The sequence below is a fragment of the Hakea prostrata genome, chromosome 8 (assembly GCF_041222555.1).
Source record: "Hakea prostrata isolate BN-2017 chromosome 8, UWA_Hpros_2, whole genome shotgun sequence".
Classification (NCBI taxonomy): domain Eukaryota; kingdom Viridiplantae; phylum Streptophyta; class Magnoliopsida; order Proteales; family Proteaceae; genus Hakea; species Hakea prostrata.
The window spans coordinates 37,015,123-37,032,681 of record NC_142607.1 but is presented as its reverse complement, the minus strand read 5'-3'; the positions used below and the strand labels follow the sequence as shown (position 1 = coordinate 37,032,681).

Sequence of the window (17,559 nt, the reverse complement as noted above, 5' to 3'; positions counted from 1 at the left end):
AACGAATCTGAAAATCTTGTACTCAAAGCAAGCAACGTGTGAGGCACAGAAGGGTAGTAGGAAGACGAGAACGGTGGAGAGGAAGAAGGTGAATTGGGGCTCCGCCCACGGGCAGCGATAGAAGTAGGAAGTGGTGGAAGTCCAAGGATAGCAAGTCTTCTTCGGGTTCACGCTATCTTGCCACTCCGATAGATCCCTCGTGATCTCATTCTCTTCGCCCACCGTCTCGCATTGCAGATTGCTAACTCCCTCGAGTTGACCCGGGGAGAGATCCCCGGATCTCCAGTGCGGCGTCCGCTTAGGATATCCATCAACTCCGCCTGGAATTGGGAGCTTGACTCGGTGTAGATGAGATGGAAAACCATGGTTGGCCTCCACCCGGATATCCAGTGCAGGGAGACTCTAGGCTGGTCACCCATGGAGTAGAGAACATGGAGCAAGCGTCCAGGGTCGCCGCCTGTCTTCACCTGGTAGTAATCCTTGTAGTGAGCGATGACCCGTTCCACGAGCTGTCTTAGTTCCATCTGATCTTTTTTGGTGTATAATCTGATTCTGCTTCCTGGACTTTGGAGGTGATGGTGCCGGTGGGTGTGGTGGTAGGGATGCGAGTAAAGTTCATGGTTGAATTTGAAACATTTAGGGTTTAAAGATCTGTGGCTGTGGAAACAGAGAGAAATAGAGATCAAAGAAGATGAAGGGTCCAAGATGAGGAAGACGTAGGAATTGGGAAGAAAATTAAAAAAAATTTAAATCGTTAAATTTTTATATTCAAAGATTTAATAATTCATAAATTTATAAAATACAAATAACTCATTCTTTTTTAATTATACAGATATGATGCAAATTATTATGAGGGTATTTTGGTCATAAAAATTACAATTTGTCCTCAATTGACCTTATTGGATACTTCAGGGGAGGCAGATGCAAAGTGTCCATTTAGTTGGACTAAAAATGACATAGGTCAAACCTCAAGGGGTCCATATGAAAATTACCCATTAGAAATAGAGGTACTTGGTACCAAAAGGTTTTGAACTCAAACTTGGAGGTCTTCATTTTTTACCAGTTGAGTTCATCTAGCTCAGCGAACTCAAGGCTAGCTTATGTGCATTTCGACTATATTATCAAGAGAGTTTTATACAGCTAATATAAGAATAGCTTTGCCCCTGGCCCTGAGGGAATTCGAACTGTGATCTCTTACATGAAAGCATTGTTCTTTTGCCAACTAAACCACCCCTCGGAGTCGATTTACTTTTCTTGTATATGTTATTGCTAAACTCTCGAATCTCTAGCCTAAGCTTCATCAATCAAGTGGTATGGATGTAAACTAATTAGTAAAAGATTGAATAATTATTACTACACCCCTTGTATTATAGTTTTAATTATTAATCAAATTTTGTTCTTTATGAAATTATTATTATCTCCCTCATTTCTAGCCGTGTCAAGAGGTTTAATGTCAATTTATCTTCTTTAGAATTACAAATGCCCCTTGTACTATAACTTAATGATTATTTCATCCCTTATACTCTCTTAAGTTACCAAGCTAACCTTAGACTTTTTCTCAATTACTAATATCCCCAGTCATTCAACTTTATTAATTAATTGATGACATGACATTTTTGTATTCTTCAAAAAATCCAAAATAACTTTGAGTTTTAATATATTTATTTACCCTTTACGTCGTCTCACCGGGACCCGACTCTTTGAAATCCAAAATGACTAGAATAAAATGGCATAATATTTCATAAGGTTTTTCTAAATGTATTGCTTTTTGGTTTCTTAATTATAACAAAAGTCTAGCACTCAAAGCTGGACTGCCACACACAATTGCTGACCACCAAGATCAAGTCAAAGTGGAGTCGATAACCAACTTCTAATCAGGTGATCATTAACGGTAAAACTCAATGATCCATTCAAATTGTACCAAGTATCCAAAATATCTAGGTGTTGTCCCTTAAAGTTTTAATTTTCAAAGCTCTGTATGTTCTTAGGAGATTTGTTGTACTTGCAGGTCACCTAGCTCGAAAGGCACCCTCTTTGGCGGATAAGAGAGGGTTTAGCCCCTTTCACTACGGTGGCTATTAGAGTTTAGTTTGGCCTAGTCTTCTATTCATCTTGAATAAACTTACTGATTACCCCTAAAAGAAAATTTACAACAAAAGGCAAAATGAGCATTGCATACTCACCAATATTTAATACACTTTCCGTATCCACCTAAGAGAACTATACCTAGAGAAGGACACATTGAACAGACCTTTTGTTTCACCAAAAAAAAAAAAAAAAAAAAAAAAGACCCTTGCTTATTACCCAAAAAAAGTAGACATTTTTCATAGAAGAATATATATATATTTTTTGATATGAGGTTCATCTGGACCAGCTTGCATGCACCACGACTACATCCCCAGGAGAGCTTTAATATAATTAATATAGGCGAGGCTTCGCCCCTGATCCCTGGCCCCGAAGGAATTCAAACTCTACCTTCTATGTCGAAGTATTAGTCTTTTGCCAACTGAGTCATCCCTCGGGGTTAAAAAGGTAATTTTTGTTGGAACCGCTTAAGTGTGATTAAGTTATTTTTAATTCAAATAAGATGATATTTTGCATTTGCCTCCTTAATAATATTTAAAAACAATTAATTAAAAGCACAACTTTAATTTCATTTTTATGATATTTTTTATTCGTCTCCCCTGCCGTTTTCTTTAGTCAATTCTTCTTCTTCGAGCATAAAATTGGATCAGCAGGAAGCATCCGTCTAGATCTAACGATTCCAAAAATAAATTTGGATAGTGATATGCTAATTGGATTATGAATTCAAAATTTGGGGTCACCAAATCCAACCTGTTTATATCCCAACTGCATCAATTAACGAGGCAAGACTTGGCTGGAAAATTGAAAACATAAACCAGAGGAACCAAGGTATACGTACATGTTTACCCCAAAAAAGAACAGAAATATATACATAACAAGTTCTATTAACACCACAATTGATACCACGAATTCTATAGGTTTTACTTAACTAACAATTTCAAGAATTCAACGACATATACAACCAAAAAAATGCCAGCCTTAAAAAACACAACTTCTAGCATTTTTCGTAATTTGAGAAGGAGAAATAACTGGTAATCAAAGAAAGGAGGAGAATAAGCATTTGTTATTAGGGGATATTCATCATTTCCTTTAACAACTAATGGTTCTAACAGAAAAGGGGGGAGCTGCCAATTTGGTTTGGGGTGTCTAAGCTTTTCGCCAATATCCTTAGGGTGTCCCTGAAATTTTCCTTTTAATTATTTAGTTAGGGGATATGTTTGTATAATACATATTCTCTATTCAGAAAATAGTTTTTTCACATAATTTTGGCTAACCAATGATAGCCTTTTAATTGAGGTAACTAAGCATGCTAAGATTATGCAATAGACAATAGTGACTTGCAAATAAACATCATGGTTGCTGCAAATAAACATCAACCATTTGATGTGACATCACAACACATGTCACACATCCACACAAAAATGGATGGTCCATTTATGACATATTTGTTCTCCATTTCATTTGACAGCTCTTTGGACCCAAAACAAAACAAATCACGGGTGGACCTACTTATCAAGTGTATAGATTGAATCCAGGAAACAATCGCACAATGAAAGAAAGAAGAACAAAGATCAAACACAAAACATACAAGATTTTACAAGAGAAATCTTCTAAGGAAAAGAAAACCTACAGCCAAAAACAATCCACTAGTTTCTATAGTTTGAAAATCAGTTACATACGAGAGTCACATATTTATACAAAAAATCCTAAATTGAGATATAATCAATACCTTTTATGTCTCAGGTAATCAGGGCGGTTAGATAAAGAATTTCCATATTAATCGAGTCCACCAAAATAATTTTCGACATAAAGCAACATCCACACCCTGGTAAACTCGGCCGACTCAAGACCCATCCAGTGGCACATATATTAGTAATATCCTTCCCCTCCCATAATATCAACTCGTCAGCTCCCGGTACGAGCTGTGACGGCAATCCAATGAGGAAAAAAATTTCGCCGTTGCCGGGGATCGAACCCGGGTCACCCGCGTGACAGGCGGGAATACTTACCACTATACTACAACGACTTAGTGACAGTACGACCAGATTTAACATTAAAATATGTTTAGATCAACTGGACTTTCTGCGTTGTTCATCAGATATCCCTGATTCATCTTGTATGGCATATTTTTTTCCCTTTTGTTTTCTTTTCTTTTGACATATTATTATTATTTATTTTTAAAATTATTTTCAACATTTTAATGATCACCTCCCATGAGCTTAAATTGTATCAGAATTATTCTGGTGTCATCTTTGACTACTAATATTTTAGAGAGTGTGGATCTTTTCTGACAGGGAGTAAGATGCAGAGCAATTTGTGCTCCCACGGTCTTACAATCACAAATTATGTGGGACTTACAAGTAAAAAATAATAAAATATTTTAGAAAATAAACCCCATCCACCGTCACCCTCACTAGAGACGGTAAGACTATTTTAGAAAGATTTGGCCCGAAAGATATATATTGTCCAATATTGAGTCAACCTTCTAATGAACCCTCAAGCCCTGAAGAGCTTGGGAAGAGCACTTAGAGAGAGAGAACCCTGAAGCCCTGAAGGGCTTGGGAAGAGAACTTAGAGAGAGAGAGAGAGAGAGAGAGAGAGAGCCTGAGAATGCTTAATGGTTCGTAAGTTTGATTGCTTGGCCAAATGAGTCCTACAACTAATTACCTACTTCTTTGTTGACGATTCTAAAATTTTAGAGCAAGTCCAGCACCACTTCTTTTCAGCTTTGTGCAGGTTTTGCAGAAACTTATTTTCATCTAAAGATTCTTGGATGTCTACACTCCATACTCACTTTGTGTGGAAAGTTTAAAATCTTGGTATCTTCTCTGGTCCAGTATTTTATATCCATGGGCTTCGTTGGCAGGTAGACAAGGGTGTTTTTAATGTGTTTTTATGTGAAAGGCATCTCAAGAGTATATGATGGGAATTCTCAGCTTATAGCTCTAATCAATAGCCTTGCCATCATAACACTCAGGCTTGCATTGATAAGGGAATTTCCGGCAATGGTTTTTTTAAGCAATATTATAACCTTGCTCTAATGTTTATTTTGTAATTCTATCAAAAATGTATGATGAGCAAGAGTTACTCTTGAGTTGCTAGGAAATCTGTATGACTCTGGTTCAACTCTTTCCCATAACGAATAGGCTAGCTCTAAAAAAACATCCTGTTAAGAATATATATATAGTCTCGTAGACGAGGCTTTGACCTAAATTTAATAGGGAATCTTAGTTGTTTGAAACGTAATCGAGAAAGACATAAATTGGAATCCCTTTTTGAGGAGAAGCTCTTTCTAGTGAAAATAGTAAGAGGTAGTGCTCCCCTTCTCTAGGGTCTCGCTCCATTTCCTTCCTTCCATTATTTCGTGCTAACGCGCCATTGCTTCTTTATTGATATTCCGCCCATTTATTTGAGTAAGGCGCACTATGGAGTTGCTTGGTTGGTCTACATCCTACGATATTTTTTAATGGTATCGAAAAGTAGCTTTAATGTGGTAGGCTTTTTTTCCTTTTAGAAAGAATGAAGAAGTAAGGAAATGAGACGATTCTTTCTTGAACTATTTCATACACAAATGGGCGTGGAAGGGTCAGGTAGTAGAAGCTAGTCGCTAGAAGCAAACTTTCGGGCCGAGAAGGGGCGAAGAAAACTACAGGGTGGTCCAAGGGTAGTGTATATAAAACTATCCTACATTGCAGGCAGGAGGAGCTCATCGGATTAAATTTCAAAGGTGAACCTTTCATCTGAATATACGATGAACATACTAGCTAGTATATCCAAATCAAACTAAGGCTGATCATATTGGAAACAATGCCCAGTCTTTACCACTTACATATATTACTATTCTAACGAAATTTTTTGCTTCACCACTGGGAAGTGACAGTCATGTTGCATTTCATGTCATCTAAGCATTAAAAAGGCTCTTGTTAAGGTTTGATTCCAAGACTGATATGTGAGAGTGTAGGGAGGACATAGGGATGTCAAGAAAATCTTAATAATTTCTAGATATCTTCCATCCAAACATCTCATTTCCCAACTGTAGATCTCACTCCCAACAGTAACTCTTTCAACTACCTAATCACTCTCTTTTGCTACCTTCTCTTTCAATTGTATATGAGGTTTGCAACTGCAAATCTCAGAGATGAATTGGTTTCTTGGGCCCCCTAAAGTTCAGATATTCATGAAAACACTACAAGACAATTTTGGTGCAGCAGATCTGCTGTCAAGGATGATGGGACTCAGTTGTCTTCAACTCCCAATCCCTATTGTAACAGGACTGAAATTATCTGTCTCCCTGCTTCTCAAAGGGTTCACTATTTTCTCTCTTTACACACCTGGTATATTATCTTAGAAATTTTCAAGATTATTAATGGTTCCTCTAGCAAATTGAACCCATTATAGTGAAAGAATTTCAGACAAGGAATTTTACTCAAACATTACAGTCATTCAAATTAAGTGAAGGAAACACCTTACATTCTGATCTATTCCTGCTTAGCATTCTCTTCAATGAGAAACCTAAAGATGATGATGATACTGGCATTGGCGTCGGAGGCGGCGGCGGCGGAGGAGGAGGTGGTGGTGGGTGGTGTGCTCTTACAACTTCTGTGTTTGGAACAAGTGATAGATCTGTGAGAACATCCAGAGTAGCTGGGCTCTGTTGTTCAGTACTGGTGGACTCATTAGATATGATTGCCGGCGCAACATCACGGCTCTCCTCCAAAGATTGAACACCGGTGGACGTGGTGGTGGATGGTGTAATTCCTCCGGTGGGCTTATCCAATGCCACTGAAGCTCTACAGATTGGACAATTCGAGTGTGTCTGCAACCACTTATCTATACACCCAACATGGAAAGCATGACGGCACAAGGGAAGGATTCTCCCCTTTTCATTCTCTTCAAGCATACTCAAGCAAACCACACACTCCATGTAACCATTATCTGACTTGTACACAAAAACAGGGAGAGCAGCAATCACTGAAGCATCCACACCATTAGACTCTGTGGATGAATAGCTCAAGAAATTAGTTCCTTCATATGCCAATCTATTGACATGATGCAACTGGGTAGGTCCAAATACATGAGAAAGAGACATCGAACGTCGCTGCTGCCGATGGGCTTGTTGGAACAACCAACATCTTGTGTAGATATGAAGTAACAAAACGAAGAGAATTACAAGTAGAAGAGATATAATGGCTGCGAGTAAGACTTTGCCATCATAAGAATCCATGCTCGGAATAAGCTCACTTGACCAATCAGTGTTTGCCATGGCTGAATTGGGTCCTCGATTGGACATGTTAAAGTAGTAGCAGAGATGGTCAAGGAGGAAGAGAAGAAATGGGAATACAGAAAAAGACTTGGAAAAGAAGACCCAATTGAAGAAGACAATGTGAGCCCATAAAGAAGAAGCCAAAAAGGAATCTGTATTGGTAAACGATAGCGTGCCAATAAAGTCGGTAATAACGGATTGAATTACGGGATTAATGCACAAGTTTTCTTCTCCATTGCGTGTTTCAGTTGCAACGACTCTCTCTAATTAAATCGATAATGTCTCAATCTCTCTCTTTCTCTGTGGGGAACAAGCAGAGATTGATAAGGAGCATGAGTGTTGGATCCTTGGAAAGAGGGAACTGGTTTGACCTGTAGAGAAAAAAAGAAAGGGAGAAAGCCGAGCTTGAAATAAGAGTCTCGTGAAGGCGACGGCAACAGTGGGTGTTTTATTGTTTTCATGACCACTTCCTTTTTAGTAGTTAGAAAATCACCGGATCCCTATGTGTTAAATAGTGTTATTATACCACTTCTATTCTTTTCTTGGTTCCTCTATTTTGTTTGTTTTTGGGTTACTGGGGCCCTGTGTTTGTGTGAACAGATTGATTTTCTTCACTCTTCTCATGTGAATCCGTGTCTTATCTTCAATTTCAATGGGTTTCAATTGGTTGGTTGTAGCTACAGGTACCACAACTACTACTTACTTGTGTTCTACTTTTTGCTTTCTTTTTTGATGACTTCAATTACTGCTCAAACATGTTGAACCGCTGTAAGTGTTGGATCACTCAAATCCTAGTCAATAGATGGACCAAAGGCCACTGGTGCGCCTAGACACTTTACAACCTGCCCAATGAGAAATACAGCCCCACCCCAATGGAGAAGGTGAAATCTTGCCTTGGTTGATTTTTGTGCCCATTGTCTTATTGGCACCTCCAGGCTTTAGAGGCCCAAGCATCGGTCTCTCGAACCTCAAATTTTAGGACTTTGCTCGGTCCTGCGCATTAATGTGCAGGACCGTCAAGCCGGCCGTCAGATTGGAATTTCGGTAGAAATTTCGATCTTGACCATTGAAATTCAACAGTCGAGACTCAATTGACAGTCATGCGCATGACCCAAACAAAATTACAAATTTTAATATATTTCTTCAATCAATATCAAAACCCAGAAATCATGCTCAATTTGGTAGTTATTGAATTTTTTCTATTTTTTTATTTTTGAATCCGAAGAGTTTATATATATGGTGAGGGAATATTACTAATATAGGTGCCGCCGGATGGGTGCGAACCCAGGACCTCCCCATGGGAAGTCTCTACTAATCCACCATTGGCAGTTATTGAATTTTCCTTGTAGGTAAAGAGATAAGAGAATCATAACGAAGCATGCTCACTGATTTTGGGATTGGTCATGCAAATTTTGCACCACAAGTCCAGTGGATTTCAATCCCAGCAGGTGGTTAGATTGTCAAATATCACCATGCATTCATTTCTTAATAATGGAGGAAATATTGGACTGCCTCTGTTGAAGCAAAACCCTGTTCCTATATGCACAAGTAGCCAGTAGCAAATCTTCAGACCAGAGGAATATTGTTTCTTTAAGGGAGAAATGGATGAATACCGTTCATTCAGATAAAAGGCAGCATTCCTAGTTCCTACCTTACAGAGATGCATTGCTGAGAGAAAGCCTACTTTTCCAGTAATTGATGCCTTGAAGCATTAATTTACCATGTTATTCCTATAATGACCTAAGCCCCTTCAGTTCCCCCGCTTGGGTGTAACCTGAATGAAGGCTTCTCTAACAAACATGTCAGAACATGAGAAACTCTATAAAGAAAACCAGGTGAGTTACTCCAGAGTACTAACGATCATATCAAAGCATTGAAAGAAGATAATTTCACAATCATATTTAAAACATTCATTTTCAGATTAGGAATATGGTGTCATTCCATCATCAGTTTGCCTGCTTTTACATAAACGGGAAAGGCCATTACAAATCAATGAGAGGTAAAATACAGTGGATTGCTTTAATACCCTATAATCGTGCATCTTCCAGCAATGAATGATGAGTTAGAAGACAAAGATACCCAATGTTCCTGCTCCCCTAGGCTGTGATTATTTGGCAGTTACATTACCAATGGAGATCTGTCGGAAGAAACTCAGTCCATGAGTTTGTATCTCTTTTCTTGGACACCTGTAACTCCCATTTGTATCTCAATTATGGTGTGAAGTGGCATCTGAAGAGAAGAAGCAGACCTCGTTAGAATGTAAAAGATAACCGCATGTCTTCAAATGCCCACACATTATACCCCAAGTACACCATTGAGGTTGTGATAGTCCTCTCTGCTAATGAGATTTCAAAAGAAGCTCAATGGGTGAGAAACTGGATGTGTTTCTTAGTTAGTGCATCAGATGTAAATCATTGGTGTGTGCTTAGAAATCTGATATTGCAACTCTCCCAGCAATGTTATGTGATCAACAGAGCTGTTGGAAAGTTGGATGCACCATTTGAAAGAGGAGTCTTCCAGGCCAAATACCAAGTATAACAGATGGCAGGAAAGTTGCTTTGTCTTTCTCTATTTTGATGGCCTAAGAGATCTATAGCCCGATGAGGGGACAATATTGTCTACACCTTGCTAAACCTGAAGCAAGATACATCCAGATCACAGAAAACGCAAACCACTTTTCTACCAATCATCCTTTTCTTAAGTTATCAGATGCTTATTTGTTAGTTCTTTAGATATATATAGCTTACCTCAATGGCTGGAATTTCTTTCAATGGTCTGTCTGCAAAATATGCATATAGCGCTCTCAAAACGGCCTACAAGGAATGAGTAACATGATTAAGCAACATTCATAAATCACAATTTTTCTTTCTTGGTGGGGGTGGGGGGAAGCAGAACGTCAATGTCATAAGCATAGAACCTGGTGAGAGATCAGTACAACAGGTGCACGTTGTCGCTCAAGCTCAATGATCACAGGCTCTAACCTGCATAAGAATTGTATATGACAATAACAAGAAGAAGAAGCCTTAGTCCAACTAAATGGGGTCTAAAATTGTATAATGACAATGTGAAAGGTAAATAATAAAGCTAAGATGCTTTGAAAAGAAAAAAAAAGGGATAATTACTATTGCCTCCCTATACTATTACTTAATTACTAAAAGGTCCTTATTCTTTATGAAATTATTGTTGTACCCCTCCATTATAGCGGTATTAAGAGACCGTTATACTTGAATGTTTAATATCTATTTTGCCATTCTAGAATTAAGAAACCAAAAAACAATATTATCCTCATTTGGAAAAAAAATAAATAATAAATAATATATGAAATCCCAATTTTATACTTGTATTCTTATCATTTTGGATTCACACACAAAAAAAAAATTCTATCAATAATAAGAACATCCTAAATTTGATAATGTCAAATTAGAAAGTAAATAAATAAAAACCAACTGGAAGTAAGAACTTTCTAAGATTTGATAATGTCAAATAAAAAAGAAAATAAATAAAAGGTAAAATATAAGGAATTTTTTTTTTATTTCCTTATATTTTGAAAATGAGATCCTTTTTTTCTTTTTTTGCTCTCTTTATTTTGATTAGAGAATAAGATTGTTTAATTATGGTAATTTTTTCCTAATTACTAAGAGTAGTAATATAATTTAATATAAAATGTAAATAAATAAAATCTTAGGGTTATTTTTGAATTTTTAGATAAATCAAGTATGCCACATCATCACTTAACAAATGGAACTTCACGACCAGGGGACATCAGTAATTACAGGAAAAGTCAAGGTTGGATCAATAATTTCAAAAAGTGTAAGGGATAAAGTAGTAATTAAGCAATAGTATAGGGGGCAATATAATTATCCAAAAAAAAAATCATACATTTTGTAATTGCATACCTTTGGATAACATCAAGGTAGGATTCACCACGAGGGTATCGATACCTCAGCTTATCCTTCATACGTGAGCTGCAAGTAACCAAGAGCATTATTATCCCTGATGGAGGAAAACTAAATCACCTACAAACATACAAAATCCATAGACATGTCTGTTATTACCTATTTAGACAATATCTAATTATAGGCGTCTTTCAATCACCAAGGTATTTACCTTTCTATTTAAGCAAGTGAAAAATTGTTACCCCCCCAAAAAAAGTGAAAATTTAAAACTAAAATGATTGCTACTCCATGGAACATTCTGATGACAAATAGAAACATACTCAGACTCCTCCGGCATGTTTTTCTTTATTTCCTCATATGTCATTCCATCACATACTCCGGAATTTATCTCATCAAGTGCACGCCATTGTATCTACTCAAAAAATTAAAATAAGATAGAGAGTTATTTATTGGTGTGAAAGCAAAACTTCCACCATATGTGGAAGTGGAACAAAGATATTGCACAAAATCCCCCCCCCCCCCCACCCCCTAGGAAGTAATTCAGCCTTAACCTTGGGGAATCCAGCAATGGGACCTGCAGTCAAGATTGTTCTTTGCAGTGTGCTAGTCCATATCTAAATCATAAGAAGAATGAAATGATTATAACATGAAAATTGGATAGTGGTTAAAGTTACAGGAAAAAATGAATCTCCAATTGTAAACCTCCAAATACATCTTGAAAATCAAAATATTTAAATATATTAGTAGAAAAACTCACAGAAGCAGCCCTTTCAGATTTGAGTCTCTTCTCCACAAAGTTAGCAAGCTTTTTTGCATAAATTTCTCCAGCTTCACTGTTCAATCATATTGCCATATTACACTACGATAGGAAATTTATACTCCAACCAGAGTCTTAGTCATAAAAAATGAGTTGCAAAATCAGAAGTATGAAGCTGCATGAATGAACTTGTTCATGAGACCTTAGAGGTGCTGTAAAGAGATGTAGGATGTGTAATAAGAGAAAAGAAAACTGAGCCATCATTGAAGCTCATAGACACCTATTATAAGATATCCTTTGCATGTACTTTTTCTGTTGGCTTTGAAATGCACAAAACAGACAACTAATAACAAGGTTTAAAGTATTGGTATCAAATATATGCATCAGAAAGAAGATTTCAAGAGACATATTGTATCATGTTGGAGAGACAAGATATGAAGGTATGCTAAAAATATGTACAGAAATAGTCATGAAACATACAGAAATGCTAAGGACACCAGAAAAATAAAATTTTGAACCATAAAACACTATAACTAAACAAAATGTATCATGTATTCATTGGAGAATAAAGTATGACAAGACAAGTTCACTCGGTTGTATATGAAGTATGAGGTTTTATATGTTCTAATGCCAATCTTAGGTACCGTTTCGGTACCATATTGAATTGATATGTTAAGATAAAATACACATTCGGTTAGTATTGGAGGATATAGAAGTATATGTAAAACCTTGGCTGATATACATGGATATTTAAGGCAAGTGATGAGTTTAATGATGACAATGATATATAATCTTCAAAGTGATGTAACCACAAAGAATGGGGACAATAACCAGGATCTAGTAAGGAAATCAGCAAGCATTTAGGGTTTCTACCACCCTAAGGTTTGGGTTTTAGGGCGTGTATTAGGTAATCTAGGGTTTCGGGGAAGTGCAGACAACGGTTAGGGTTTATGAACTTGGGATTACTGAAACCAAAATCTTAATTTTGTTATTTCTAAGTTCAGATTCAAGCTTCAAGGAATTTTGGGTTTTAGAAATTAGGTCTCTAGTTCTAGGGTTTCTGGGGTGTGGCTAGCATTAGGATTCAGGTCAAAGTGATAAGAAAGGGGATGGAGTGAGGTTTCTTAAAGGGGATGGGATTTGGTGGAGGGGAATGAGAGTGATTGAATTTTAGGGTTTGGGGAGGAAGAAGAATTTTCAGATCTAGGGTTTCAATGGGTGTTTGGGGTTAGGATTGGGAAAGGCTAAAGAGGGGGAAGGGTGATGAATCCAAAGGGGGTGGGATTTGGGTGAGGGAATTGAGAGATCTAGGATTTAGAGATTTGGGGAAGAAGAGGGATGCACAGGAGAGAGAGGAAGGGGGGAGTGAGGGATGCAATTGGGGGGGGGGGTGTTATGGGATAGGGGATGATTACTTACTCTTTCAAATGAAGGGGGGTGATGAAGATTTTCTTTATAGAACACCAAATCAGTGCAGCTGCAGGGTTTCCCGCCCTGGAAACCCCAAACTCTTCACTCGATTTCTCCTCCAATCAAGTTTTATTCAACATTAAACTGTCTTGGCTACATGAGTTAGGCTGTATTTAATACCCTACAATGAAGGACTCCTACTCATAGCATTAAATTTCTCGAAATTTCGATGACATTTCACTATCTCAGTGCCTAGCAAAATGAAATGCATCCCGCAATGACCCCTCTACTCTAAGTGAAAAAACTCATTCCAGCTTTGATTTTTGCCCTATTTGAGCACTTCATCATCTTCTGCACGTTCTGCATGGTTCTTGGCAGCAAACGTGTGCATTGTGTGGATCCAACAGCATTTCTGTTAGACCTTACAGTTTCTCATCTCAGAGGTAACTATTCTTCTCCAAATTTTTTTTCAAAATGCATGTCAAAAAGTTGTCGGATGGGTATGGAAATAATATATGTTGAAAACTGTAGGGCAATCTACGAACTCAAGGTGTCAAATTTCTTTTTTTGCAAAGTGATTTATTTATTTTTAGGTGTCAAAAAATGTATTTTCCTGCACATAAAATATACATGATTTACGTCTTGTATGATGATGGAATAACTATATGTTTAACTCCATGGCCGATATATGGTCTCATGGAGTTAGAATATTTTTCCACCTAATAAATAATTAAGTTATTTTTAAAAAATTATAAAAAAATTTATAAAAATATAAATAATTATCGAAAAATAGGGAAACACATAATGGCTATCTATGTGTTTTTAAGGTGTGGTCTATATGGTTTTATCATCGGTTTTTCTATGGGTAGCCAATTTTCTTGCCGAAAAAATTTTAAAAATTCATTTTATATTTAAAAATACATAGTTAAAAGAAACATTACTAGCTAGGTACATGATTGTTTCTTTTTCCAAAAAAAATATTTGTTGTTGTTTAATGACTTGTGCAATCATTTTGTATGCAACAGTGGTCATCTCTAGGAGTATGAGGCGATCAAGACCATAGTCACAGAGGAAGGGGGGCGTGGTTCACAACCACAGAGGTAGAGGGAGGGTGGTTCACAGCCACAGAGGCATAGGGTGGTCCACAGCCACAAGGTAAAGAAGAGGTCAAAGAGCAGGTACAAGCTGCTGCTTCTAGAGGAGGCAGGGTTGACTCTGCATGGCAATACTGCACGACGATTAATGCTAAATAAAGTGAAGACACAATGTAATTTCTATGGACAGAGGTTTTTAGGAGGTAGCATTAGTAGGTTCAAGGCACATCTCACTAGCAGTTCGTCGGACGTTCAGACGTGCACCAATGCGTCAGCAAAGGTAATGAAAATAGATAGAGCACTAGAAAGGTGATATGAACCACAATTCAGACCTTAAACTGAAACCCTGCAGTGGGCCTTATGGCCACTCCAAAGTGCCGCACCTAGGGCTGGCCGAACCCTCCAAGAGGGGAAGTTTGGCCCATCCCATCCCTAATTAGTTACTAATTTTAATTTTCAGAATTTTCTTCTTGGTTTTCAAAGTCTTGGTCAGTTAGGAGTCCAATTTAAGTCAAAGATGAGTTCTTGAGTCCCCATGAATCTTCTTTAAAGATAGAATCTTATTAGTCTTTATTTACAAGAAGAGTTCCTATAGTAGTTGAGTATTAGGGGGAATCTATTTTCAAGGAGATTCCATTACATCTTTAATTATTTATTTGGACAGTTGAGATTAATTTTAAGGGGATCATAATCTATAAAGGAAACCCACTTAGGTTTAGTCATTGAGTATGCTATAAATAGCCTATTCTTTCTTTGTAATCTTCAAGTCTGATTATTTGAATGACAGAGTTATTGAGTTGAGGACTGTGGTTCCTGTTTGAGGAGGCCATGACGGATTTAAATTTAAGTTTCTTCTTCAAAGATCAGCACTTTTCTTCAAGCTTCTTCAAGGTTTTGCTTCCTGCAGCATTCAACAATTTCCAGCAGAAGCTACCTCTTCAAGTAAGTACAGCCCCTCCCCTACCCTGAGATCCTACCAAGAACCCTTCCTCTCCCTTCCTCCTTGTGCAAGCCCTAGCTGCAACAAGAAACCCCTTCCCTGCCCAGAGGCAGCACCAAGAACCAATCCCCACCTCTCCAAAACCCTGTGGGCCCCACCCAGCCCCTTTAGACCTTGCAGCACCCTCCCTCCCCTTTTTTTTTCCGTTTGGTCCTCTCTCTCTCTCTTTCTCTACTGACTTGTGGCAGATATAAAACAAAGAAAAAGAAAGAAAGAAAGAAAGAAGAAAAGAATCAAAGATTGCCCAAGATCTTCAAACCCCCCCCCCCCAATTCCCAAAAAACTTAAAATTCTCTTTATCAATTGTTTCACCCAAAAGATTTATCTTAAACTCTCCCCTATCCAACTGCAAGCTTCCTTTTCCCTTCCCATCTTACTTGCTTACAATAGGAAGGAAATCGTTTTCTTTCAAACCCTTAGTGAAAACATCTGCTACTTGGTCTCCAGATCTTACAAAAGGCATGCAGATAAGCCGTTGTTCCAACTTTCTTTTGACAAAAAACCTGTCAATTTCAATGTGCTTAGTTCGATCAGGTTGCACCGGATTATTAGCAATACTAATAGTAGCCTTGTTGTCACAATATAACATCATAGGGTTTGGAACTTGGACTCCAATATCTTGCAGCAAGCCTCTCAACCATAGTAGCTCACAAACTCCACGAACCATAGCTCTATATTCAGCTTCAATACTAGATAAAGCTACCACATTCTGTTTCTTACTTCTCCAAGTAACTAGATTACCTCCAATAAAGGTACAATAACCTGAAATTGACTTCTTGTCTAGAGATCCAGCCTAGTCTGCATCAGTGTATGCTTCTACTCTTAGATTATCAGTGGGTGACAAAAATATTCCTTTTCCAGGAGTTCCCTTCAAATACTGTAGTATTCTGGCAACAACCTTCATATGAGCTAAATATGGATCATGAATGAATTGGCTCACTATCACTACAGCATAAGCGATGTCTGGCCTGGTGTGGGACAAGTAAATAAGCTTCCCTACCAGCCTTTGGTATCTTCCTTTGTCCACTGGTTCTCCCTCGTTTTCTTTTAGTTTAGCTCCAGCTTCAATAGGGGTATCAACTGCTTTACACCCCAACATTCCCACTTCTAATAATAAATCCAGGACATACTTTCTTTTGGATAGGAATATACCTTTCTTTGATCGAGCCACCTCAATCCCTAAGAAATACTGTAACTTCCCTAGATCTTTAATTTCAAACTCTTTGCCAAGAAAGTTCTTCAACTTTTGAATTTCTTCACCATCATTCCCTGTGATAACAATATCATCTACATAGACAATAAGAAGTGTGATGTTAGTACCTAACTTCTTGATAAATAGTGTATGATCAGCATTGCTTTGCTTGTACCCAATAGAAGTCATTGCTTTCTGGAGGCGTCCAAACCAGCATCTAGGAGACTGTTTTAACCCATAAATTGACCTCTTCAACTGACAAACTTTCCCTGCAGTATTGTCATTGGAGAAACCATGTGGGATTTCCATATAGACTTCTTCCGCTAACTCCCCATATAAGAAGGCATTCTTTACCTCTAGTTGGTGGAAGTTCCAGTCTTTGTTCACAGCTACAGACAACAGAACTCTGACAGTGTTTAGTTTCGCAACAGAGGCAAAAGTCTCCTGATAATCAATCCCATAGGTTTGGGTAAACCCCTTTGCAACTAGTCTTACTTTCAACTAGTTGACTGATCCATCCATATTATGTTTAACCACAAACACCCATTTGCAACCCACTGGTTTTTTTCCTGGAGGAAGTGTAACAAGCTCCCAAGTGTCATTTTTCTTCATTGCCTACATTTCCTCTACCATAGCTGCCTTCCATCTCTTATTAGCATAGGCTTCCTGCCAACTTTTAGGAACAGATACAGATGACAGAGAGGATATAAAAGCACGGTAGGAGTCAGACAAAGAGTTATAAGAAACATATTTAGCTATGGGATGTTGAGTACAAGATCTGACTCCTTTTTTAACAGCAATAGGAAGATTAGAAGAAGATCCCTTAAGGGGAACAGTAGAATCTATTTCTGGAGCAGGAGAC

At 37.8% G+C, this 17,559-nt stretch overlaps 2 protein-coding genes and 1 non-coding gene across 4 annotated transcripts in view; all 3 read right to left on the bottom strand.

Moving 5' to 3' along the window:
• Positions 1–4,039: 4,039 nt before the first annotated feature.
• Positions 4,040–4,111, bottom strand: TRNAD-GUC (transfer RNA aspartic acid (anticodon GUC)). Its single transcript has one exon. It is a non-coding gene; the product is annotated as a tRNA-Asp (tRNA).
• A 1,767-nt stretch (positions 4,112–5,878) lies between these two features.
• On the bottom strand, positions 5,879–7,713 carry LOC149007721 (RING-H2 finger protein ATL3-like). The gene has a single exon (XM_089166405.1). The coding sequence runs from the start codon at positions 7,373–7,375 to the stop codon at positions 6,512–6,514; it is 864 nt and encodes a 287-aa protein (XP_089022531.1). The 5' UTR covers positions 7,376–7,713; the 3' UTR covers positions 5,879–6,511.
• Positions 7,714–9,246: 1,533 nt separating this feature from the next.
• LOC149007719 (6-phosphofructo-2-kinase/fructose-2,6-bisphosphatase-like) overlaps positions 9,247–17,559 on the bottom strand; it is a 77,948-nt gene continuing 69,635 nt past the window's right edge. For both annotated transcript variants that reach the window (XM_089166557.1, XM_089166558.1), the window contains exons 17-23: positions 12,002–12,077; positions 11,796–11,858; positions 11,565–11,656; positions 11,245–11,313; positions 10,266–10,329; positions 10,096–10,161; positions 9,247–9,577 (exon numbers count right to left, since the gene is read on the bottom strand). In XM_089166557.1, coding sequence (XP_089022683.1) covers positions 9,500–9,577; positions 10,096–10,161; positions 10,266–10,329; positions 11,245–11,313; positions 11,565–11,656; positions 11,796–11,858; positions 12,002–12,077 — 508 coding nt within the window. In that variant the 3' untranslated portion in view covers positions 9,247–9,499. The remainder of the gene's footprint in view (positions 9,578–10,095; positions 10,162–10,265; positions 10,330–11,244; positions 11,314–11,564; positions 11,657–11,795; positions 11,859–12,001; positions 12,078–17,559) is intronic.

Bases quoted from the DNA above. Each gene is read 5' to 3' on its own strand.
- LOC149007721 (XM_089166405.1), bottom strand. From the start codon at position 7,375: ATGTCCAATCGAGGACCCAATTCAGCCATGGCAAACACTGATTGGTCA.